The following is a 27,119-nucleotide window of genomic DNA, read 5'->3' on the forward strand; positions in this document are numbered from 1 at the left end:
TTGTAAAAACTACAGACAGACATGAGTGGAAAGATTATTGAAGATGTTTCATGAATACATTTAATCTTGACTTGTGTTTCCTTAACTCTCGTGAAAAGTTTTCTTGAAGATTTCAATTTAAACGAATGAGGGAATGTTTTTTTAATGTGTTTTAAAATTTGATTGGCTGATGGTGTTTGCCCTCTTTCCCTGTCTCATGTCCTCCCCTGTTCCTCATGTCCATCTGTCCTGCACGTCATTGTTTGAATCCCAGATTGACAAACAATGGGTAAGTCCCTCCATCACCTCTCAGCCTGTTTCTTTCCCTGTCACATTTCTCCACACGACATATAAAGTTTCTTTGTTTTGAAATCTCATTTCACCAGCTCATCAGTTAAACACACGCAAGGAGCCTTCACTGATTGAGACAACGTCACACACAGTTTCATTGTAGTTTCCTTTTTTATATTTAAGTGGAGCCTTTTCCAGTGGCAGTGGTGTCCATCTGTGGTCCTGAAAAGGCCGAGCACTGCATGGTTTCCATCGTTCCTACTTCATTTAAATCGATGAGCTGGTCAGCCAATCAGGAGTTATTTACATGACAACACTGTCACTCCGACCTCGTCACATATCAATGTTTGGTCGTGGACTCATGGATGTCCAAGGTACCCTGGGTGCGTTGGTTGTAGACGTTCTGGGTCTTCTTTCAAAATACACTTCTGTTTTCACAGGAAATTTAAGGTTTGCATACAGTCTCTTTCAAAGTAAAAGCACTACGTCGGTAAAACACAGCAAATTGACTTTTTTTTCACACACATGGTTACGTTCAAGAAAAAAGAACAGGGTTTGGCTTTAGAATCTTACGTGACACGAACACCGCTCTCTCGAGTGAAAGTCGATGTTTGTTTTTCACTACTGAGAAATCTCGTCACTACTTGTAGTGATGCTGCTGCCCAACACTGCATATTTGGACGTAGCTGTAGAGGAGCGAGGGGTGAATCGGACTCATAAACTGTAGCGACACCTCACAGACAGCCTGCCACTCAAGCGACCCCGCCCTTAAATTTGGGTACTTTTGGGCCTTAATAAAATTTAACGGGTGTAGCTAACCTGATGTGCACTTCCCCCGAAATGTAACTACACGTCCCGGTGACGCAGACCTCCTGTCTACTTTTGTAAATGAAACCATTTCCCTCAGTGGAAACAAAACTTTTATTTACTTTAATTTCACCGATAAGAAGTTTGAAGACAATAAAGCCTCCACAAAAATAGCATTATAAGTCTTGTGTGTGATTTATCCTGGCTGAAATATGAGCAGAGGAAATCTCTGCTAGTTGCTAGGCTAATCTATACAATGTAAAATGCCATAGACTTGTGCTAATAATGTTAGCATGTTGTATTTGTTTTGAAAACTTGTTTAGTATCAGACAGCTGTTTTGTCTGTGAATGTTGTGAGCTGTAATGGAGCCAAATTTTGTAACGTTACCTTTGTTACATGTTGCTGTTGTCCCTGGTTTCATATGAGAAGAGGAAAAGATCGCTAGACGCTAGGCTAATTTATACAATGTAAAATGCCATAGGCTTGTGCTAATAACGTTAGCATGTTGTATTTGTGGGGAAAATGTGTCCAGATAAAGACAAGTGTTTGTCTGTGAATGCTGCGAGTTATAGTGAAGCTGATTTGTGTTTGAAACTGTCTCTATGAAGCCATGTTTAATGTGTGTTTAGTGTGTGTTTAATGTGTGTTTTGGGTGCGTTTTGAATCAACTAAACTTTACAGTACTTCACCGAAACACCGCCGCCAACTAGTGTTTTGGAAGTGTAACTACAGAGTGACACAGACACCACCGCACAACTATAAATGCTGACAATGGTGTAGGCGACATTCGTACGTTATTCCATAGGGTTTGCCGCACAAGTATAAATCCTGCTAAAGCCACACTTACAAATGTAGGCAATGCTGCTGCAACAGAATCAGAATTGACGTAATTGACATGTAGGTTTTCACAAACAAGGACTTTGCCTTGGTGTTTGGTGCATAACAAGACACGTAGTAAGAGAGAGTCAAAGATAAAAGCCAAACAAAGAGTAAGAAACATGAATAACATCTTAAAAAGACAACAAAAATGACAAAAATATCATTATAAATAATATGCACAAAATACCTGTTGAGGAATGAGCTGCAGTTCACAGTATGATAAGAGGCTGCTGATTTACATTGAGATTTGAACTTTGAACAACAAATCACGGCCTTGATTTAGAAAGACGTGAGATTTGCCTCCATTGTGATGTTTAAGTTCTTTCCATGTGATCTTCAAACATCAGCAGACGCTCTTGATTCTCCATGAATGTGGTTCAGTTGACGTAGATTCATGTTCACTTGCCAGTGGGTGATGAGAATGAGGCCTCCTGACCTCTGACCTCTGACCAGCAGTCTGAAGGGTCTTGAAGATGTCAGTCTGAACTTGATCCAGACCTTTTAACACGGTCCGTTCTCTGCCACGATTGTTACAGTGCGTCCATCTGCAGCAAAGCGTTCGGCCATTTCTGAAGCCTCAGCGACAGGTTCTGCTGCCCCTCTTCACTTTTACCTCTCGATATAGGGAAAACGGCGTCCAAGTTTTTATCGCCTGCAGACGTGAGGAGTTCAACTGGCAAGCGAGCAGACAGCCTGTGAAGAATCTGCACTTGACAGTTTAATCCAGACGAGAAACTCCTCTGCTGGATTAATGAATCTGCTTTTACAGACCCCTGTTAAACTGTGCTGATCATCTGAAATCAATGGAAATGCTAATCGTGCTGCTGTCTTTTGTTGCTGAGGTCATTTAAATAGTGTCAGGGGGGTCGTGTTGAAAATGTGACCCGGCTCAGAATCTAAAACGCCTCATAGAGCTGAAGTAGCGGCGCCGACTGCAGCTCAACAACCAGATAAATGTTTTTAAAAGCTATAATTGTTCTTTTCAGTTTTTGCTGCGCACATGGCAAAGACCAAACAATTTCTTCTTCTTCTCTCTGCTTTTTATGGCAGCCTTTGTAGAAATAGAGAAGGTAAAATCAGCAATGTTAATTGAGGTAAGAAGAGAGAGAGAGAGAGAAAAAAAAAGAAAAGCTCTCAAGATTCGCCAGAAAGATTCGGCGCGTTGAAAGAAAACTGCCATTTTGCGGACTTGTGGAGGAAAAATAAAAAAACAAAATCAGGGCTGGCGGCGGTGACCTCCCTGGACCCACAATTTGTCAGCGATCTGTGCGCTTTGTTGATTGAAATTTTTAATTTGGGTGTTCTTTAGACGGCCAGTGAAAGGGCATTGTCACCAAGAGATGAACTCCCCTGCTGCTGCTGCCATTCAGCGCTCAGCCCCAGCCTTTTTTTTCCCTCTCCTTCCTTCAAGGGAAAAGGTGCCATGAATATGTTTTAGGGGGGGCCAAACGAGACATGAAATGGCGGATTAATTGAATCTTGTGTGAGCCTTTGGTCCTCGCAGCTGGACCGGTGCTTTAGAGAAATACAAGGCTGCTCTAATTGTAGGGAGACGCACAAAAAGTATCCTTCAGATTCCTTCGCTTTTCCAGCGTGGACGAGAATGTCATTCAGCCACATAATGGTCCTATTAGCTGCTTAACTCAGCGGCGTTACACGGATGGTAAGGTTTTTCACGCCTCGCTGGTGTGTGTGTGTGTGTGTGTGTGTGTGTGTGTGTGTGTGTGTGAAGGCTTGATGTTCATACCGAGTGTTGAAGGTTTTTCTTTCTGTCTTTTACAGCGTAGACAACAGTGTTGTTCTGTATCAGGGAGGCGAGGAGTCATTTTTAGCCTTTGTGTCCTCTCAGTTTCCTGAAAATAATAAAATATTGCTTTTTGTCCTCCCCCCTCCTCCATGTCTCCCCCCTCCTCCCTGCAGCAACAGTACCACTCAAAGATCGATGTTCTGATTGACGACACGTTTAAAGAAATGATTTCCTCCCTCGTCACAAGGGTAAATATCTCTCTATCCTTCAGTCAGATCCTCTCACTGGCTGTTTACACTCAGGATTTCTTTATTGTTCTATTGTTCGGCTTTTTTATTTTGTATTTTCCATTTTCTACACAGTGGGGTGAAACCTTACTTTTTTAAGTAGTTATCACATATTTTTATGCTTATTCATTCATTATTTTACTCTTTACACCTGCTAGAAATTATCTTTTTTCTTTCATTTAGTGTTTTTTTTCCTTCTTTTTTTGCTGCAATGTGTGAATTTATTTATTTCAGATTTTTTTCTTTCTTATTTTTCTCAAGTTTTTTGTTTTTAATGTTTTTAAATAGGTGGTTGAGCTTTAGTCTGAGATAGTAGCATGATGGATGTATCTACTTTTTATTTACTATCTACATTTATTTGTTTATTGATTCTGTTTTATTTTTATTAAAGTCTTCATATATAATTTTTTATCTTGTTTGTAATTGTGATTAGTTTATGAGATTTTTTTTTAATTCCCTTGAAGAAATGCTAATGTATTTTAATTTCAAGAAACAAAAGGGAACCGTGTACCAGGGCAGTGAGGGTATTCAGCCAATTTCTAAATCATTGTTTCAAGATTTTTTCTCTACCCTACCTTCACCAGACTCAAGATAATAAAACCCTGATTTTAGAAAATGCCTAAAATAAGTTGAATATTCTGGCTGCACCGTCACATTTTTTCACACATGGTTTGAGAAAATAAAACTCATTCTCAGACACAAAGGTTGTAGCCAAAAGAGATTTTAGAAGTTTTTTCTTAATTCAAAATGAATGTGAAATGAAAGCAGTAAACTGTTATTGTGTCTGCAGTTTGCTGCTGTTTTGGACGGCGTCCTCTCCAAGCTCTCGAGATACGATGAAGGGACATTCTTCTCTTCAATCCTCTCTTTCACAGTGAGTAGCCTTCTTTTTGTTCCTGGAAACAGAGAGCACCGAGCTGTTTCTTTCACCGCTCACAGAGGCAGCCTGTTATTTGCTGGAAACCAGATCTTCCCAGCTGAACTTCAGTGTCATTCTTCTTCTTCTTCTTCTTCTTCTTCTTCATCTTCTTCTTCTCCCCCCTTCTCCTCCTCCTCCTGCCTCCGCCTGCTGAAAGGTGAAAGCAGCTGCCAAATATGTGGAAGTCCCTGTGAGTCCGTCAATCTGCCTGCTGTTTTATTATTCACCCTGTCCGTCACAGTTGGTTTCCATATTTGTGTTTCCATCCGCATTCAGACAGTCGAAGCGTTGGGTGGAAAATAAAGCAGCCTGGAAATGCAAAGTGGCCGCGCTTTGCATTCAGTCATGTGCTTGTTGGGGTGTTTTTTTTTTTTGTTTTTTGTTTTGTTTTTTTCTTGTAAGTTTGTCATCGTACCGTGTTAAACATGTGTGAAAGATATAGAGGGTTTTTTTCCTGCAGCTCCAGAGCCAAAGATCACACAACAAGCCTAATTAATTGCACTCTTGTCCTTGGAGATGTGTTTTGCTGAAGTGTCGCTTTGTGGGCGGCAGCGTTTCGGCTGTTGAGCGGTTAATGAACGACGGCGACGTGGCAAAGATCAGAGGCTGCGGCGAGCGAGCAGGAGGAGGAGGCGACGACGTGTACGGCACAGGAGTTAAAGTGTGGAGGTGATGAGGCGTTAACATTTTGGCGGCGTTCAAGGTGTGAAGGAGAGAGAGGTTTAATCGCCAGAATTAGATCTCTGAAGATAAAATGACCCCTCGTTTTCTAAAGTGATTAACAGCTCAGAACAAACAAAGTAGAATTCCTCTGTGATTTGAGTTTTTACATTTTCTGTCTCTTTAATATGAATTCTGGCAGTTTTTTAAAAGCATCCACTGGGATTAAAGATATGTAAAAATCAGTTTTCCAAACCTCCCAGGCTTCAGTCCAAACGGCACAAAGCACTGAGGAGGGAAATGTAAAAAAATAAATAAATAAATAAATTGGAAAGTGAATTATTTTTCCTGTCTCACTGGCAGTAGATAAAACAGTAAAATATATTTCTTATTGAATCTGACAAAACAAGTTGATTTAAATATAGTGATGCTCTCAGTGTACACTTTTATATCTTTTAATGATGCCTTTTTGAATTGATTATTTATTTTTGATGTGATTAATATTCCTTGATTGACAGGTGTCTCAGCCTATCACACTCAGCCTCACCCGCCCTCTTTGGCCACATTAAGATACATATCCTGAGAAATTGCATGGATGTTGGAAGAGTCTGTCCCTCACAATGTGCAACCATTCAGTGCCACTGGTTGTGGGAATGCAGGCAGTTGAGTCCTGTATCAGTGCACAGTTACTCTCAAAATGTAATATATTAAATACTACTTACTAGTTACTTTACAATATTACTCTCTGTGTAGAGTAATAGGTTATGTTGCAGAATAAAGAGACTCAAGACATTCGAAGGTTTTCTCGCGAGAAAGAATTTAAATGACAATTTGAAGTGTCTGAGCAACAAGCAGTATCAGTCAGCTTTCCAGTACACATTAAAAGGTGTTTCCCGTCACATAAGCAACTGTTTTCCTGTTATTCAGACGAGAACAATTGCTTCTCCTCACGTAACCATGTAAAGATTTAGTAACTTATTACTCTTTTTTGAGTAATAAGTTACTTATTAAACTACATTTGTGTTGTTTTCAGCAAATTTACGTCAGAAGGATAAACATTGATCTTAAATGGATGATGTCATGTTGTTTCACAAAAGCTCCAGTTTATTATAGTTCATTTCAAATCCAGTGCTGCAGGTCTGACCCTGTCATGTGTTCACACACAGGGGTTATTGCTTTATATTAAAATACCCTGATTATAGTAATAATAGCGTGACGATATAGAACAATTAAATTGCCAAGACCTTTTTAAATAAATGAATATCCTTGGACAGGGAGGGTCAGGCGCAGGTTATTTGTGGGCCTGATATGAAACACAATAAACAAATGTTGAGTTTAGCACAGCAAACAGAATGCTGTGCGATAAAGTCACTATGACAAGCACAAATTAATACACGGAGCTGGCCAGTCAGTGAGAGTTATGCATAAGAACAGGACTGAGTGCCGGCGTTCCTCTGCCATTGTAGGGGACGTGAATGGAAACACATCCAACATATACTGACATCACCCAGATGTGCCGATCATCGGGATAAGGAAAAAACAAACCAAAAGTCAGCGCCTTATCCCCGCTGCTCTCTGGCAGCTTAGGACACAAATACAGAACAAGCTATGTTGTAGATGTTGCAGGTGTATTAATGGAAACACGGTGCACGTGATGATGCACAGTACATCACCCAGGTGTGCCCATCCTTCTGTAATGTAGTCTGTAATGACAAGACAACACACAACAACTTTCGGATGGTATTTTTTCTGGTGGCAGAAGTGGAGCAGTGTGGATCCATGTGGATGAATGAAAAATGTTGGTGGGTGGATGTGTTGAACAACCAACTCCATGAACAAGGCCAGATTTCACATCCTGTCACAGACCTGCAACAAACACTGTGTTTCGTTTTATTTCAGTAACCACAATCTTTTATTGACTTAATGTTTATTTGTATAGAGACAGGTAGCCTGAGCTCATTTGGGTGTAAGCTTAGCTTGGCACTATGGACGTACTGATGCAGTGTCAAAGACCAGTATCAGGGTCGAACAAGGTATTTTTTAACTGATCAGGATGAGATATATCCATTTTTTGTTTTAGGTCAGCTATCACACCGCTGCTTTTACTTGTGAAGCTTTCATGCACAGAAACGCAGAGTGCAGCCGTTGTCAACTCTCCATAGGCCCGTTTCCACTGAAGAAGTCCCTGGTACTATTTGGGGGGCAGGAACTACTACAGGAACGTCCTCTCGCTCGGCCCTCTCAACCAGCGTGTCTCCACTGACAGAGCGGAGTACGAGGAAGGTTCCTGTAACGTTACCGGGCTCTGGATGTGACGTAATCGGGCAACGCAGCGGTGTCTGTAATACTCAGTAACTCAAGAAACGGTCCGTGAATTTTTTTTTTTTCTAACAGATGTCTTAGTTACAACATGATTGAGCTAACTGGAGTAGTTTCATGTCGTATCCGACAACGGGAGGCTTTTAACAGATGACGTCCTGATGTTAGCTTTGCTGCTGCTGTTAGCTGTCCCTGTCAGCTGCAGCCACTGATGCTTTCTAGACATCGTGATTTCCCAAAACTGAATAAATACCACACATAGCAACACAAAACTGCTTTGCTAGCTCAATCATGTTGTAACTAAGATACCCGCTGGAAAAGATATTTTTTTCACAGACCGTTTATTGAGTTACTGAAGCTATGATCGAGCTAACCCTTGTCTGCTGAGTTTTAAAAATGCCGGCTATTTTGTCGCTTTCTGTTGACGTCACATCCCGCCTTGAGTATATCCAATCAGCACCAAGTAATCCCCAAGCCCCAGCCAGGAGTTTCTCTGGGCCGTTCTGAGTACCTACTCCGAGGCAGGGACTTGTTTAGCCCCTGTAAAAGTTCCGGAACTCTGTCCTTCGGGGGTGGTTCCTGCGGTGGAAACGGGCCTCATCTTTCTGCTGTCTGTCTGTCCTTCACTCCGCTGAGCTCCTGTGCGTGTAAGAGCAGGGGCTGGGGCCGTCACGGTGCAACACTACACGCCATAGACGAAATGTAGTATGAGATTTTTTTTTGTTACTGTATTCACTGAAGGTTTGAACACTTGTTTCATTTCAGCTCATTGTGAGAGTCTCTTACATTTTGCTTTCAGTTATGGCACATGCTGCTTCACTGGTTTCTTTAGTCCATGAAAATGTCGTTCCCTAACCTTAACTTAGTGGTTATTAACGTAACCATGACGATCTTAACAAAGTAGTCATTTAACCCAAACCTTGAAAGAGTTGTTTTTGTACCAGACTTTAAACTTTAACCATAGCATTGAGAAATCATAACAGTGATTTGTTTTTCTAACTGTGTTTTGTTTTTGGCCAAAAAAGCCTCTGTGCGTTTTTCTAAAGGGCTGTTTTGTTATTTAGTTTTGAGGACTCGTCATGGAGTCTGGGTCAATATAATTACTTCGATGATTAACTCTAATTGTTACATCATTTATTCCATTCATCCCTCAGTACGTTCTCTGTGGACTGTCTTGACATAGTCACACAGTCTGAGGACAAAGAAATCTCAGGACAGTGCGATCTGAAGTGATGCGGTCTGTCGCTCATAAGATGCAACACAGAACATGTCCTCAGAGTGAGAAGATGTGCTTTATGTTAAAACTGGGTCGTTGCATTTTATTGAAAAGCCTCATCATTCCAAATAATACAGTTTAATTTGGATCTAAGGCTGCTCTCATGTTGAAATTAGGGAAGATCAAATGTCTTCATATCAACTCATATTATATTTTTTCAAAGGTGTCTAAACTGGGAAACATGTTTTCCAGTATTTGTTTGTTTGTAACCACTCGTGTGTTCACTGCATACACAGGTAGGCCTTGTATTTAGTTTGTTTTACACAGATATTATTATTTCAAACTAACAAAACTGTTGTAGAAGTCATTGGATTAGTTTTGTCCCTGTTTTTGTATTTCTGTCAACATCTAAATTAATGCCAGTAGAGTTCTCAGATCCTTCGATTAGATACGCAGCATGATGAGTAAGTAATTCAAGCCACAATTAATGATTCATGTAAACAAAATTACAAAATCTAAAGTGTATTTAATAGTATGAATTCGTACTTTCTGCAGAATAACATCTCACATATCTACACGTTGCGTTTGCTAAAAATAAAACCCCAGCTGAAACACAGATGTGAGAACATCCAGCACTGAGTCATTGAACAGCTGAGATAAAGAGCAGCACAACAGTCTCACCTGACCTCCTTAATCCTCTGCCCCGCCACAGCACCTCCCACCTATCCCATCACGCTCTCTGGTTCCCGTCCAGACTTCCTCCTCCCCTGAAATTATAATGTAACTGCTACCTTGGCCTTTTTGGTCTTTTGTGTGGAGGGAACCTGACGCAGGTAAGCCTCTTGTCCAGGTGGGTTGAAGAGCAGAGGGGCGGAGCCTCTGAGCTGTCTCGCCAGACAGCTCCGCCCCACCACACCTTGTCACGAAAACCTGAAGCTTTTGCCCCCAAGTGTTAACATTTTTTGTTTCAGAGGGAATTATTTTTTATGATATCTTTACGTTTATCCGACAGCTGTTAACGGGACATGCTCTTTTATATTTTACATTCAACTTGAGATTTTTGGGGCTTTTTTTTTTTTTTTTTTTGGTCAACTGGCAGCTTTTTAGAAACTTTGACATCTCTCAGTTTGAACTTTTAGAAGGATTTAAAGAAGTTATTCAACCAAGACAAAACGTTCTGTCTTTCTTGCTTCCCTTTCCATCTTCAGTGGATATAAAAGCATGAACTGGCACTCACACAACAACAACAACAACACAACAACAATTCAGGATATTTCCCAAGGATACTTTGACTGCCAATCTACCGATTAGTGGACAGACTGCTCTACCCACCCCATTTTATTTTTGGTACATTTTTCAAAATTTTAATCCTGAGTGTGCCGCTCAAATAAAGACGACCTTAAGCCCAGTTCAGACCAAAGATTTGCAACAAGACAAGGTAAAACAGGGAACTACTTGGAATGCGCCGTTCTGCAACGTTCTAAAAACCTGCTGTCAACAACTCTCTGTGCTTCTGATCTGTAACGTTGACAGGAAGTGACCGCCATGAGACGGCGTATCATCTCTAGTCAACGACTCTCTGTACTTCTGATCTGTAACGTCGACAGGAAGTGACCACCATGAGACGGCGTATCATCTCTAGTCAACGACTCTCTGTGCTTCTGATCTGTAACGTTGACAGGAAGTGACCACCATGAGACGGCGTATCATCTCTAGTCAACGACTCTCTGTGCTTCTGATCTGTAACGTTGACAGGAAGTGACCACCATGAGACGGCGTATCATCTCTAGTCAACAACTCTCTGTGCTTCGTTCTGATTTGCAGCTTTTCAGACTTATTTTGTGGCTGAATATAATTTGTAGCTTCTTAAAATCTGAATGAGGATAGTGATAGTGAGATACTGGCTACAGTGATGAAACAAAACCAGCATCAGATGGACTGGATTCTTAGTCAATACGCCACAATAATATAAATAACCAGCACCAATTCATCAGTCAGTGAGAATGTGTGTGTGGGCGGGGCATAAGCACATACAGCCATCAGCAGCAGCGACCTGCTGACACCGGCACATCGTGAGGACAGAAACAGAGGGCTCTGTGGGGACGGAGCACCTGCTGCAGCAAGCCAACACGCCGTCTGTGGTCATTTTGACTTGACTACAAGCTGATTGGCTGTTGAAACAGGTGATGTGCTTTAAAACCAGCTGCCAGCAATTTGACCAGCTGAGTGTCAGGTGACGCCATCAGTCGGCTTGAGTCAAGCGCAAACCTGCAAGTTCACATTGCTGCAACTTTTCTCTGCAACGTTCTGAAACAGTTTGGTTGTGAATCTTTGGTCTGAACTGGGCCGCACACGTCCCATCACGACAGCCTCTCTGTGCCCGGGAGGATCAAGACCAGGATGCTGCTGCAGGCTCCTCATTATTCATCATCACTTGCAGATTGTATCAGCTTCTCTCAATTAGCATTCATATTGTGCGTTAGCCAAACTCTAGCATGAAAGTGTTGGCTGTGGGTGAACGTGCATCACAAGCTGGTGTCTGTACGCTCAGCCAAAGATGGTCTGCCATCACCACTCTCTGTTTTGATATTTACAAAGTGAGCAAATGGACTAATTGAGTGCATTGCATTATTTTGGTGTTTAGAAAGACAAACAAAGCGATGAGTCGATAAACAAATAAGCGTTTGCTAACATGCACATAGTTTTCCAGCTCTGCACAGTGTAGCTTGATAACACTTGATACTGACGGCTAATGATTAGCGATAGTGAACAGTCTGGATTATTCAGTTCTGCTTTGAAGCCCATCACCTCCATGGAGACTGAGAGGTGTCAACAGTGTCTCAGATTAGATCTGGTGTCGGCAGCTTTAATTGTTAACCATGTTTTTGATCCAATGATTACTGTTCTTGACAGTAATTGTTGTAGCTGTAGCTGTTATTACTATGATCTGGTTTATGGAAACACTTTCTTAATCACCCGTATGATTTGATATTTCCTAAAGATTCTCATTTCTTTAGTTTGATTGATCATAACATCACTTATAGTGTATAACAGTGCGTCTGATGTAATTTCTTGTAACATTTTAATTAGGGATGCGCTGATTGTGAAATTCTGACTGAAATGTGTTGAAGTCATTCAGTCCTTCATTATACAACTTTTGTTCAGTCATACAAATGTATAAAACAACCTTTCATATGAAAAACATCCTAAAAAAGCAGCTTCAGAAGTCTTTATAATTCATCATAATTCACTCTAATATCTGTTATATGCTGCTCCTTCAAACAGCTGGATTTATTCAAGTTTCTCACCAACAACTGAATATTAGAAGATTACATCTGAACGCATCATGATAGCAGTCAACTTCAGCCTAATCCTCATTTTTACGAGAGCTTGAACGCAACATAATGTAACTCAAAGCAGCTAGCTCTCCTCCTGCCAATTTTAACACAGATTCATTGTTCACAATGTAGCATCATCAGGGAAAGAACAGGGTGTGTTCCCTGACGCCTGCATAGTGAGTTTACTGAAGGTGTCCCAGGGAAGATTTCTGTTCATCCCAAACACTTTTTCTGTTGTCCCCGACACTACAGGATGGCAGCTGCTGCGACATAGCCATTTCATCACACAGCAGCGAGATCACAGAGCCCAGTTGCCAAACAGTCTTTGTATTCTTCTTGTACCTGCTCATTGATTTAAGTTTGTGGCTGTTGGTCTGGAGCCTGCGCAAAATCAGTGTGACACAACAGAACATCATCATGTTATCGCTAACAGGCCAGTGACAATCAACAAGGCAAATATCGGCCAGTACCTATGTGTGGCTGATGAATTAGTGCCTCGCTTATTCTAGTTGCTTTTTTTTCTCTCACCTGGTGCCCAGGTGTCTTCTCTCAGTCAACCCTGAATCAAACATTTAATTTCACTGTGATATTTCCTTTCCTTTAACTTGACGCAGACATTCAGTACATGACCTTTACTTGTAGTGTGGTGCTATAATATTATGACACTGTGAAGAGTTGGACTCTTTCAGTGTGTGTGTGTGTGTGTGTGTGTGTGTGTGTGTGTGTGTCACTGACTCACACGTGTTCATGTCTGCACAGCCAAGACACCAGAGATGCTCGTATCAAACATATGCAACGCTGGCAAAGCAGGAACACAAACATCGGGAGAGTGATCGTCATCACTGGCTCATCACCATCTTTAAAGGTCCAGTGTGTAGGATTTATGGGACACATTGACAGAATTGGAATATAATATATTAAGTATGTTTGTCAGTGGACTCTCACATCTACATATGACACGCTAGGTATTCTGCAGGGCTGGCCCCTGAAAGTCAGAGATTCAAGTCATCAGTTGGAGACTCCTCAGTCGACCTTTTTTTATTTATTTATTTTTTTTTTTCTGTGCTAGTCAATGTGCTGTACAGTACCTCTGGGGAGGTTTTGTCCCCAGATTTATTCAGACTCAGATTCACAATACTTTATTAGTCCCAAAAGGGCAATTCATTTCTACAGTCTATAGCCTGTCTATAGCAACAAAAACACAATGCAACAAACAGCCAACATCCACACTCAAGCATCATCACATCAGCAACAACAACAGCAACAACCAGTGATAGCACAATAGAGCAGGATGCAAAATAATTCACAATAAAACAAATCGCAGTTCATTCTGCAAATGTGCATTTAGCAGTCTTATGGCAGACGGGATGAAAGAGTTTGCATAGTGGTTTGTTTTCCACACTGGCACAGAATACCACCGACCTGAGGGCATGATTACAAACTCACTGGCCAGAGCGTGATCAGGGTGGGATAATATCCTGTCTGGTCCTTAAGCTGGACTTCAGTAATTTTACAGCACACTCTGATGATGTCATTCAGACACTTCTTGTCTTTCACAGATAGACCACCAAACCAGCATATAAAAGAAAATGTTAAAAGGCTCTCGATAAAAGTTTGATAAAAGGTACACAAGATATTTCTGCTGATACTGAAAGAGTTGAGTTTCCTCAGCAGATGGATCCTTTGGTTTGCTCGCTTCACATTGCTGTCAGTGTTTTCACTGAATTTTAGTTGTGAGTCAAACACAGTTCCCAAGTATTTGTACGTTTGTACTATTTGTACCTCTTCACCATGGTAGTGCTTGGTTTGGGGTCGACACTGGATTTCCTGAAATCTATGATCATTTCTTTGGTTTTTGACACATTTAAGTCGAGGAAGCTATCATCACACCAACTGACAAATTCAGGGAGGGCACAACTGTGATTTGATTGGTGGCCCTGAAGAAGAGACAGTAAGTCTGTGTCATCTGAAAACTTGACAAGACAACTGTTTTCTTGAGAGGATCTGCAGCTGTCTGTGTAAAGAATAAAAAGTAGGGGGGAAAGGACACGGCCCTGAGGAGAGCCTGTGTTTGACTGTATAACAGAGGACATGCGTCCATTCACAAAGACCTGCTGCAGTCTGTTTGTTAAAAAGTTTAAAATCATCAATAAAATCTGATCTGGTAGCATAAAATGAGAGGATAGCCTTTCAATTAAAATATGAGGCTGCATTTTGTTAAAAGCAGAGCTAAAATCAGCAAATAAAAGCTTTGAAGTGAGCGCTCTTGACTTTCATGATACTCTTTGGTGCTGACAAGATACAGGGGCACAAAGGAGGAGGAGCTTTGCACCATAGAGGCTCATTCTCACTGCCGCGATGCGGAAATGTGGGACGGATTTGCGGAATATTTGTGTAGCACTTTTCTACGTTTAACCCATACACACAGGCGCGGTACGGACGCGGTGCGGAATTTCGCGTTGTTGTTGTGTTCCAAGTCCGCGCTGTGTGAACGGGTGTGGGTGAACATGGACGAGAGTAGCAGCAGCAGCAAGCTAGCAAGCTAACGTTTAACAAGCGTCAACATCAACTTTCTTTAGCACTTACCACTCTCACCGCAGCCACCGAGCTGGACAATGGACTGCCAGACGTTGTCCTTTAATTCATTGTTCATAAAATCATCCCGTCTGTTATCAAAAAGGACGGAGTGCTGTGAAACGAGGATTATCAACCTTTCTCTCATTCTGTCCTGCCTGACTGGATTTCGGACTCTCCCGGGTCTGCGCGACATCCCTTTAAACAAACAGCTTCATTGGCCCAGCTGTGTAGTTCCACCGGCGAATTCCGCAGGGGTCAAAGTCTGGGCAGAAACTTTTTTCACCGCACGAAAGTTCCTCCCCGGTGTGCAAACTTCCATAAGAACCCATGAAATCAACTTTTATATTTTTTTCTGGAGAATAATCCGCGTGGATATTCGCCCTCAGTGAGAATGGACTTTAAGGCTCTGAGATAACATCTTCTCTCTTCTGTCTAGAAAGTGGTGAACGTACAGCTCACAGCAACTTCGTACGACACAGGCTGTGGCTTTCGTTTGATGTCTGGTGTCAGCAAAATTTGTTGTTACACATTTCTGATCTGACATTGGCGCCGTTAGCTTGTTCACCATTGTTTACTATATAACGTGAATGTGACCGTCACACTGAGTGTCCCGCTGAGCTTGGTCAAACTTCAAAACTTTATATGGAAAAAAAACAATCTGCAATTATTCATATTGAGCAGCTAAATCTGATTTGACTCACATAATTCTGAGTCGGGTACAGCCCTAGTATCCTCCTGGGTCTTTTGTTGACATACAGGGACGCCATGTCAATTCACGCCTTTTACACGCATTGTATCTTTTCAAAATACACGTCCGTTTTCACAGGAGATGCACAGTTTCTGTCTGTTGAACGCATTCAGTCTTTTTCAAAATAAACTTAGAATGTCGGTACAATACCTCACATTCAAGTTTATCCCCTCGTGCAACAGAAGCATGTGGTCAGCTTTACAAAAAACATGGGTAGGCTCAGTGTTCACACAGGGTGACACTGGGTGAACGTCTGTGGCTTGTGGGACCCATCCACCTCCCCTGACACCAGTCCTACAGGGACTTTCCAGCTCCTTTTATTACATTGTTACTGGTTACTGCCGTCCGGCAGCGTTATAAACTGACAATAAACATTTCACATTTAAAATATAGCTAACATGTGAACAAATTTAATTTTAACTTAGGTGACGTATAAAACAAGTTCCACGTGTGGAGAATAAATTTTACGTTTTTACATATAAATTCACAAAATAAAACCCTGCGTGCGGGATGTTTTTGCAGATTTGAAATAATTCATTGCTCAGCCAAAAATTCACATGTGCATAATCATTTATTCAGTCATCCAAACATTTAAAAAACATTATCAGGCCCCTGCTTCTCAAATATGCTGCTTTTCTTAATTTGGTTTGATTATAGATTCGATGTATTAGAAGGTTTTTAGGTCACAGGTCAGATAAAGGAAGCAGTACGACCACTGATGGAGACGTCAGTTTATGACATCCACCATTAGTTATAGCTGAAGTCTTTATTGCTGCATCAACAGTCAGACACTGACAGTGGAGGCACAGTGACTTAATGTTTCCTCTCCTGTACGTTAGCATCATAAACAGTTAATCTGAATAACAGAGGGACTTTTTGCTGTAACGTGCAAACACACATATTTGTACACACACAATGTGCACCTGGTAGAAATGAAATGAATCCAGGGCAGGAAACGAGGCCGGTAGTGGGGTGTAATTACCTGGCATTTCACCGCCTTCCTCCCCCTCCTCCTCCTCCTCCCACACTAACTGCTCATTATCAACAGGCCTTCCCCCCCCACCCCCCCACTTCAGTCCTCCACCCCCCCCACCCCCACCCCCCTGTCTGTTGTTGAACACCACCTAATTTTACACTCTCAATTTTTTTGTTGTCAAATGTTGACGAGCAACCAGGCGGCCATTATCCCAGCGCGGAGGGGATTACTGGTGTTTGGCTACAAGTGAAGAAACAGCGGAGGAGACAAAACAGGCAGAGAGGGCAGAGCGTGACAAGAGCACTGAGCTGCTTGTATGTGTGGGGTTTTTTCTGTCTGCCTTTCTTCCCTCTCGTGTTAAAGTCTTAATCTCACTGGCTGGAACTGTGCCGGCGTCTCCGATCTGTCATGCTGCTTTGTCACCTCGTCAGAAGGAGAGAAAAGAGAGGTAAATGATTGAGACTAAGCCTTAAGGGGGTGGAAGGGGGGAAATTGATGTCTCAAGTGACAACAGGAGCAATAATATGTTGCCAGTGACACACACACACACACACACACACACACACACACACACACAGTCTTGTATGCTGTGGCGTTATGATTTCCATTCAGTGGAACTAAGGGGCTCAAGCCAGACCTGGTCTCACTCCGAAGTCGTCGAAATCTAGCGCTTGGGCAGTGACTTGTGGCGGCAGAAACAAACATAAGAAGGCGTCCTTTAATGTCGCTGTGCTACGCAACCGGTTGCAGTTATAGTTCAACGGCGCCCGGGGGAACCGCAGCAGGAAAAGTTTGAAAGTTAAGGTGGCAAAAGTCCGACTGGGGCGGGCTGGAGGGGTGGTGGATGGGTCCAACAAACGGCAACTTTCACACGAGAGAGCAGTGTTCACGTCCTGTAAGATTCTAAAGCCAAACCCTGTTCCTTTTTTTCTTAAACCCAACCATGTGTGTTTGTTGTTGAGGGAGAAAAATGTTGTTCTTATTGTTTTACCGACGTAGTGCTTTTATTTTGAAAGAGACTGTATGTAATGGTTAAATTTCCTGTGAAAACAGAAGTGTATTTCAAAAGAAGACAATGCATGTAACAGGCAGAACTTGGGTAACAACCAACACACCCAGGGTATCTTGCACATCGTATGTGGCTGTGAAAAGTCCATGACTAAAACATCAATGTGTGACGAGGTTGGAGTGACCTTGAAAAGAAAAACAGCCCCCACCAGAAGGTCATAGACTTTACGTTGTATTTCTTACTTTTCAAGCCAGAGTTAAATGTCATAATTCCTGCCTCAGAAGGTCAGATATTAGGTGTGATGTCACATGTTGCACCCTGCATTGGCAAAAACACACATTACTGTAAAATGATTGTAATAATAATTAATAAACTTTATTTATGAACTACCTTTCATAAAAGAAATGCAGCAGACATAATAAAGGACATAAAACAGACAAACAAGGCAAGTCAATATAAAAGGACATTTGAAACAGTTTAAAACATGGATTCACTGATTCTACAATTTTCATTTAAAAGTCGTGGTGATTTGAGATCTTCCTTCTTGTGTCACCTTTTAGGCCCTCAGACATCATTAATGATCAGACCCTATCATTCCTAACAGGCACAGACTCACCAACAGACATTGATTAACCGCATGTCTTCACTAGAGTTAACCTCACTGAGGGTATTGTCTGTGCCGGGTACGGCCCACATCTGGCCCAGAATCTGCCACCAGTTGTGGCACTGTGGATCAAATAAAACTCACCACAGTACGAATGCCTTTAAAACTCTAAAAGTTTGATTCACAGCTTGGTATGTTTCTTAAAGTGATCAGAATACTGATTTTCTAAAGTTAGCTGGTTCAATCTGTGTGATTCAAAAAGTAAAACATTTGCACACCTGTAGGTAGACAGGTGTGTAGGAGGAAACCACGGGCCAACCATGAAGGTTATTTTTGGTTGTAAAATAACCTGATGACAGTGTCTGCACCAAAACCTTGTTCCCAGTAAATCTCTGATTACTGCAAATACTGTAGAAGACAGAGTGCATGAGCTCCATGCTCTGTTATTAATCTGTATGATTAAAAGCTTCAAACGTTCTTGAGCCGCCAGACGAGCAGCAGCCACATATGTTCATGTCACTTTAACTCATGACGTTGTCCCCTCTACTGTTTTCATTCCATAAACCAGTACAGTAACATGCCATGTGGGCACAGCAGGTGATCTGATGCTGGGGTCCTCATGCACTGACCAAAACAAACTCTTGGGATGTTTAATGACTTCCCCTTTATGGTGGGAAAGGAGCTCTAGGTATACTGTAATCGGGGACACCTCTGTAAACCGCTCCATATTCCTGCAGCATGACATAAGTCATTTGTTTTTATTTGTAATACGACCCACAGGAGCGTTTCTTAAAATAGGGTCTTTTCCAGCGTCATACCTACACGACAGCGTAGGTTGTGTAACTGTTAACGTTCACAGTTGCACAAACACTACCTGGTTAGCTTTAGCTTAGTTCAGTTTAAGAAAAGATAATGGTTGAAATAAGTACATTTGTTACTAACATAACGTGACGTCCAGTATTACATCGTTGAAATACCTCAAAGTCTTTTGGTAACACATGGGACACAAACACTGGTCAAAGTCCTGTGTTTTTTGACCTGCCTCTTCACCCTGACCTCCTCCTCACATGGGCTTTGTTGCGCTTTATACGACGTCTTGGAATTACAACTTCTGGGTCCATCGTGTGACGTCATTTCACATCCTGATTAGATCCATTTCTTCCAATAACATTTTGGAAGTCTTTAAGACTTTTGTACGAATGGACGGGGTCCCGTCTCAAACACTGTATCCAGTTCTCTTTACACATCTACGAGGATAGAATCAGAGGGGGTCATGTTTAAAGCTTCCATTTGAAAGGCTTGCTTGGAGTTGTGGCCGGGAAGTCACGTGGGCTTGTTGTGGTAGTAATGCAAGGTGCAGTGTGGTGATAGAGGATACTTTTCACGCTTGTTTGGTTCAGGGGACGAAAGCAGCAGACAGGTGTTCAGTGGAAAGGACTGCAGAACTTCAAGGCTCAGGATTCAAGGACTCAAGAACTAGAAGGAGTTTTGGGTGGACCTGAAGAAGTCAGAGAGACTAAATACGTGACAAGATAACACCAGTCTCTCAGATTATCTGCACTAACCACTGATGTTGATGTAGCACCGTCAACATCCGACTGTAGGCATCTTGTTTGGCTTTTCAGCATGGCTGAAAAACATGAGTGTGGACAGAAAACTCCCAACATTGAAACAGAGTTTTGAAATCTATGTGCATCAGTGTGAATATGATCTGAAAGTATGTGCTGGAACAGATCAGCGACAGCGTGACACATCCTGTAACACACACGTTGACACACACACTTGGTTCATTCTCGTCAACATTGTCATTGGACGATCGTCCTCAATCTGCCCAACTCTCACTCCAAAGGATTATGGGGATTCTGACAGGCCTGTCAGTCACTGGACCTGGCCCCTCCTCTCTGTGGTTGAACATACTCACACCACCCCCCTCATTCTCCCACACACACTCCAGATCCCCTGGCAGCCATGTGACCCCACTTTAACCTCTCGTATCTGCAGGTTTTCTATGCGAGCGGTCTGTCTGAATTACAGCTGAGCGTCTTTGACTGATCTCAGTCTGTCACTTGCTGTTCGAGGCCTCTGTAACAGCTGCTGGGACTGTTTTTATCAGAAAACATTTGACTTTCAACGATCAGAGAGGTTCTTCTATCTTCTGTTTCATGTTCCCAGGACTGCTGAAACACACATTCTCACTTCAGAGAATCTGCAGCCAGGGAACAGTTGTTGCTTTTACTTGAAAAAATGACTTAATTGATCATCAAAATAGTTGCACGTTCATTTTCTGTCAGTCAAATACTCTGTGAATCAACTTATTAATTCAGCTGAGTGTCTGTGTGGGTGGACGTTTTCACAGATGCACCATCTGCATGGACCATCACAGGCATTGCCAGATGACAAAATGTATGTCAGGCATACCCCTCGCAGACAGACAACAGTTTGTGTTTGTTTGCACCTGCTATGTACCAAAGACGAGACTTAAGAATCACAAGATGTGACTTCTGTCGTGTTGAAACGGCGTCAAGTGCGAGAGCTGGTACGTTTTTCCCACAGCTGCCTCTTTGCTTGTCAAACCCTACACTGAAATTCAGGCACTTGATCCTCTCGGTGACAGAGTTGACATCAGGCGATGTTGTCGAGATCCAGTTCTTTTTCTTTTCTTTTTTTTCCCTCCAACATTAGCATGTGACAGTGTGTGTTTCTTTTGTGTTGTCTTTGATAAGCAAAAGGTTACAATCCCAAATTCATAATCAGTCTCCAACCTGCCTTTTGCCTTTAAGTGAAGCCAAAAGGTTTCTCGGTTTCTTGAGGCTCCATTTCCTTGTGTTTCCACGGGGGACCTGACGTGCCATGCTCAGCAGCGCTGTAGCAGAACAACAACCCCCCCGGGGGCGAAAGACGCATGCCGGCTCAGAGAAAACGGGTGTGAAAGATGTCAAAGCAATTACAATAAGCATTACAGTTGTAATCTCCCCTGACAACAGGGAGTGTGAATGAACAGGGCTTTACCCACTTCTCCTGCCTCTGGCCTCTCCCAGCCCAACAAACCACTGCTTCCACAGCAGTTAATGTTTCCTCCGGTCTAACAGCTCCAGAAGCTTCTTGTTACTCCCAGCATGGGGAAAGTCTTTTTTTTCTTCTTCTTCTTCTTCTCTTCACCCAAGAAGCAGCAGGTGAAGCTGAACATTTGTTCCCTGTGTTGATGGAGTGTTACCCTGAACAAAAACACACTCGACACATGTGCACAGTCTGGTAGGTGTCAGCAGGGAAACTGTTTTTGATAAATCAGTGCCTCACGTTATTGACTGTGCTAAATGTACATCTTTTATAATCTTGATTTCGGTTCCCTCAAAATTATTTAAAATTTTATTGTGAAATTACTGCTGGATTTGAGCACTTCAGATATTTCCTGACATTAGTAGCTGTGCTTTTGAAGGCCTAGAATACTTGAAACAAAGTAGTCTGTACATTATGTCATCCGATATATGAAGGCAGAAGTGTCTATAGCTGTGGAAGAGGCGAGGTGAAAAGCCGGCCGTCATAGAGATGGGGAAGAACTGATGAATCGAATGTAGATAATGATGCTTAGACTCTCCTTAAAGACATTCACAGCGATGCGCTCAGTTGCTCTCAAGAAAAATGACAGAAGTAGTTATGTGAAGAAAGAAAAGACTAGAGAGAAGTTCAAACCGTGCTGTACACACACACACACACACACACACACACACACACCAACAGTCCCGTTGTCTGTTTTAGGAAGTCACAAAAGTTGTTTAACACAGCAAATTTCCAGCATTGGAGTTGTGGATGCACTTCTGCCAACAAGCAGTTTATTTGATGCAAACTGACGCCTTCATTGCATATTGCTACCTTCTGTTAAGTTTCAGGGATTTATGATGGGCTTTTATCGCCATTTTCAAACTGTATGCACATGATGTCTTTCAAATAAATGAAGAAAATAATTCGTTGAAGTCCTAGATAGTATTTCACACTCCACAATAAGTCATTAAAATGACTACACAATATGTTGTGAAATAAAGTTCCAAGAGGGAAAGAAATGCACACTTGTAATAAAGTAATCATTTGAGGTAATTAGTTAAGAGACAATCATTGTAACAAAAAACAAGGGGCAGAATTTTGACTTCAAGGCAACAATTGAGTACAGTTTGGGGACAAAGGTGTTTTAATTGTCAGTTGTAAAGATTTAGCAAAACATTCCCACTGAGATGTCATACAAATACAAACTCTTGGTTAAGAAACCGCTTTTCAACTGAAATTAAACAAGAATTAGACAAAAAACTGAACTTGAACTGGAACATGAACTTTTAAAGTAAATAAGATGAAATGAAATTAGAGATAAAATTGCCTCAGGAATTGTTATTGCAGGTCAGTGGAGCCACAATAAGACCCTGGAGTCATGTTTTGTTCTCTTCAGAATTTGATCAGTATTGTGTGCAAAACTTAAGGAATCACATATTCACACTTTACAAAAACACACTGTGCTGTTTTATTGACCTTTGAATGCTTATGACAGTAAAACTCTTAACAGAAACAAAATTACTTTCTGGTTCACAAAAGCCGTATTTTTTCCACAGCTGTGCTTTGATTGCTTCTTACGGAGCCTTTGTTGTGTGATACAGGTGTCAACTTGCACATCACTACACACCTGAAGTGTGCCTCAGCTGCCAACACAAAGTTTTTGTTTAATATTTTGTTAAGTAGACAAAAAATTGTGTAACTGCCCCGAGGCTTTTAGGGCAAGTTTTGTTAATATCCAATCTGAAAACATTTGCACTTTGAAAGTTATATTGGTCACATTAGTTAAAAGTCTAACTGGAAATTCACATCAAAATCAAGACATCGGTGGTGTTTAACATTTTACTGAAGCGTCTGTTTGGTTCACGTTGACTTTGATCTCCCTTATTTAATCTGTCCTTCAAAGCTGTTGTACTTTCTGCAGCACGGAGGACAAACTTGTCTTCTCCGGGCTGAGGAACATAACATATATACTGGACAAAAATACTTAACAATCGGCTCCAGGAGGAGCATACAGGAAGAGAACTGTGCTGTTGTTGATTTCTTGATTTTATTCTGATTTTGTACAGAAAGCTCCCAGTAAAACGTGATCCATCAATACAGACATCAAAGAGAAAGAATCAGAGAAACGCCCACCAACTAATTGGTTCAGCAGATCCCTACTCATCTGCTCCGAGCTGGACACGAAGGGAAGCCAAACACCATCCATCTGCACACACTGCGGTGACACACAGCTGGTTGAATTTTTTTTTTTTTTTTTGTTTCCCTAAGCCCAGTTCAGACCAAAGATTTGTGACGAGTTAGACAAGCAGCTACTTGCAATGCACCATTCTGCAACCTTCTAAAAGCCTGCTGGTTCACAACAATGCAGAAGCGAGATAGATGAGACGGCGTATCATCTCTAGTCAACAACTCTCTGTGCTTCTGATCTGTAACGTCGACAGGAAGTGACCACCACGAGACGGCGTATCATCTCTAGTCAACAACTCTGTACTTCTGATCTGTAACGTCGACAGGAAGTGACCACCATGAGACGGCGTATCATCTCTAGTCAACGACTCTCTGTGCTTCTGATCTGTAACGTCGACAGGAAGTGACCACCACGAGACGGCGTATCATCTCTAGTCAACGACTCTCTGTGCTTCTGATCTGTAACGTCGACAGGAAGTGACCACCACGAGACGGCGTATCATCTCTAGTCAACAACTCTGTACTTCTGATCTGTAACGTCGACAGGAAGTGACCACCATGAGACGGCGTATCATCTCTAGTCAACGACTCTCTGTGCTTCTGATCTGTAACGTCGACAGGAAGTGACCACCATGAGACGGCGTATCATCTCTAGTCAACGACTCTCTGTGCTTCTGATCTGTAACGTTGACAGGAAGTGACCACCACGAGACGGCGTATCATCTCTAGTCAACGACTCTCTGTGCTTCTGATCTGTAACGCTGACAGGAAGTGACCACCACGAGACGGCGTATCATCTCTAGTCAACGACTCTCTGTGCTTCTGATCTGTAACGCTGACAGGAAGTGACCACCATGACACGGCGTATCATCTCTAGTCAACGACTCTCTGTGCTTCTGATCTGTAACGTTGACAGGAAGTGACCACCATGACACGGCGTATCATCTCTAGTCAACGACTCTCTGTGCTTCTGATCTGTAACGCTGACAGGAAGTGACCACCATGACACGGCGTATCATCTCTAGTCAACGACTCTCTGTGCTTCTGATCTGTAACGTTGACAGGAAGTGACCACCATGAGACGGCGTATCATCTCTAGTCAACGACTCTCTGTGCTTCTGATCTGTAACGTTGACAGGAAGTGACCACCATGAGACGGCGTATCATCTCTAGTCAACACCGCTGACACTTTTCTCTACAACGTTCTAAAGCAGTTTCGTCTTGTCGCGCATCTTTGGTCTGAACTGGACTTATGAGAACCAGAGACCATACAGCAGTTAGTCAACAGACATGTTTTGTTTTTTGTTTTGTTTTTTTTCATTGAAATTTTGGGCAAGAGTAAAAGAATTGCCACCTGCTGCTCAGTAACCATTCACACACTCTCACACACCAATGGAACAGCCATCAGGAGCAATTTGGGGTTCAGTATCTTGCCCAAGGATGCTTCGGCATGTGGGCTTGAGGAGCCAGGGATCGAGCCAATATTCTAATTGGTGGCTGACCTGCACTTCTAACTTGAAGGAAATGTAGATATGGGGTGTGGGCAGGTTACACCCAGTTGTGAGCTCTGTGAAATCAGTCAAGAGACCGTCCTTATAAAAATCTTTGATGTGCAGTAAGCCATTGTCGTTCCTGATACGAAAAGGATTAGTTTTTAATTTCTGCCTGCAAACCTCTGATTGGTTGATTGTTTGTGATGTGGGCATTCAGAGGTCTGGCAGCCAGGCTAGGGGCAGTTCTCACTTCAGAGAGACAAAGGAAAGAAGCAGTAGAAGTGATGCCAGGAAGTGAGATCTCTGTGCACTGTTGTCTGTTCTTCCTGTTGATGTTAATATGACTGGGAGTTTGTTCCATCTCACTGTAATGAAAACCTGCTGCTATATTTCAAGCTTCACTGTTGTGTATGTGTGCAGAGGTCATCATGTGCAGCCAATCTGCTGATTGGCTTCTGCTGTGGTGTGATATCAGCATATGAACAGCATGGATGAAGTGAGATGTTGCACCATGAATGCCTGCCATGTTTACATTTTCAACACCAGACTCAACAGACTGCTTGTTGTGAATGTCTGACATTGTTCTCCACAATCAGCCTCCACCTTCTTGCAGTCGTCTTCAGGTCTGTGTGTGTGTGTGTCCTCTCTCCTGCAGAAACCGGGGATGGATCTGGCCGACACCTACATCACCTTCATACGGCAGAACCAGGACATCCTCCGAGACCGCGTCAACGACGAGCTGTACATCGAGACGGTGTTTGATGTGAGTGCTGCTTCTTGTTCTTAAAGACTTCTTCTTGCAGTTTTGTCCAGAATTTTTATTAGAGATAGTTCATAAATGAGATCTGCGAACATGATGATGTTATTTAACGGAGGTCAGACCATCAGACAGGTGGGAAACAAACCAACAATTTATCCAGCTGATCCAAAATGCTTAATGTGGAGGTCAAACTCAAAGTCAGTGCACTTGAAGTGTGGGTAATAATCAGTCATTGCTCAGGAAAACTGCACAGGAAGAACACTAGGTCAAAGAGGAAACAGGAGGGCGTTTTGCAAAGTGTGATTCATCAAGATGAATAAATAGTTGGCACTAATGTCTCTGGTCACGTGCCATCAAACTATCACAGAAGAGAAGGACACAACGACAGTATGTTTGGTTTTTGTTAATTTACAACTCTCCTTCTCAGATGCTTTTGTGTTGTGATTACCAGATCAGTTCGACTTTGCTCACCGGGGACTAACTGAAGCCTCTAACACCCGCTAACTCTGACTTTTGTATTTCTCTGATACTCTCACCTCGTCATACATATGTTACCACTCGGTCATGGACTTTCCACATCAACATGTGGCATGCAAGGTAGCCTGGGTTCGTCCGTTGTTGACGTTCTGTGACGCCGTGTCAACTTCTGCCTGTTACATGCATTGTCTGTTTTCAAAATAGACTTCTGTTTTTACAGGAAATGTACAGTTTACATACAGTCTCTTTCAAAATAAAAGCACTATGTCAATACAACACAGAAAATTGACTTTTTTCCCCCTTTAACAACAAATGAACATGGTTTAGGCAACAAGAGCTCATGGTTGGGTTTAGGAGAAACTTACATTGTCCCACTGCATTTCCCTCTGACACCGTCGGGCACCGTTACACACTGGTGTCGCCCGGCCACGTATCATAACGACGTGAAAGGACGGCTTTCGTTCCATCTTCTTGTTTTTGCTCCTTTATCCATCTAGCTTGTATTCTCATTCTACCTACTCCGCTCTTTCTGTCTTGATTTAATTTCTTTTCTGCTTCACCTCTGACATTATATGATGGACCGCTCCACTTGAAGAGGCGAGGGGAGGGGACACCTGCCTTACAGTATAGGTAGTCTAGTGACAGATTTAGACCATGTAATCAGATGGGTTGTTCCAGCATCAAGTTTTTCCAGTATTATTTGTGGTGGCCTCGTGGCTCACAGCGTGGCCCATCTGGAATTTGCCAGAATTGCCTGATGACCAGTCCGAGCCAGACTCCCTGGACAAATTACTCTGCAGTAGTCA

The 27,119-nt window shown here is 42.3% G+C and overlaps 1 protein-coding gene across 4 annotated transcripts in view; it reads left to right on the forward strand.

Moving 5' to 3' along the window:
- Positions 1–27,119, forward strand: part of cadps2 (Ca++-dependent secretion activator 2) — a 335,426-nt gene that overhangs the window by 289,929 nt on the left and 18,378 nt on the right. Inside the window, exons 24-28 of one of the 4 annotated variants that reach the window (XM_049574196.1) lie at positions 254–268; positions 3,878–3,952; positions 4,782–4,865; positions 5,068–5,100; positions 25,732–25,839. In XM_049574196.1, coding sequence (XP_049430153.1) covers positions 254–268; positions 3,878–3,952; positions 4,782–4,865; positions 5,068–5,100; positions 25,732–25,839 — 315 coding nt within the window. The remainder of the gene's footprint in view (positions 1–253; positions 269–3,877; positions 3,953–4,781; positions 4,866–5,067; positions 5,101–25,731; positions 25,840–27,119) is intronic. The other 3 variants (XM_049574198.1, XM_049574197.1, XM_049574199.1) reach the window with 3 other exon arrangements.

This window comes from Epinephelus fuscoguttatus, linkage group LG4 (genome assembly GCF_011397635.1).
Source record: "Epinephelus fuscoguttatus linkage group LG4, E.fuscoguttatus.final_Chr_v1".
Classification (NCBI taxonomy): Eukaryota; Metazoa; Chordata; class Actinopteri; order Perciformes; family Serranidae; genus Epinephelus; species Epinephelus fuscoguttatus.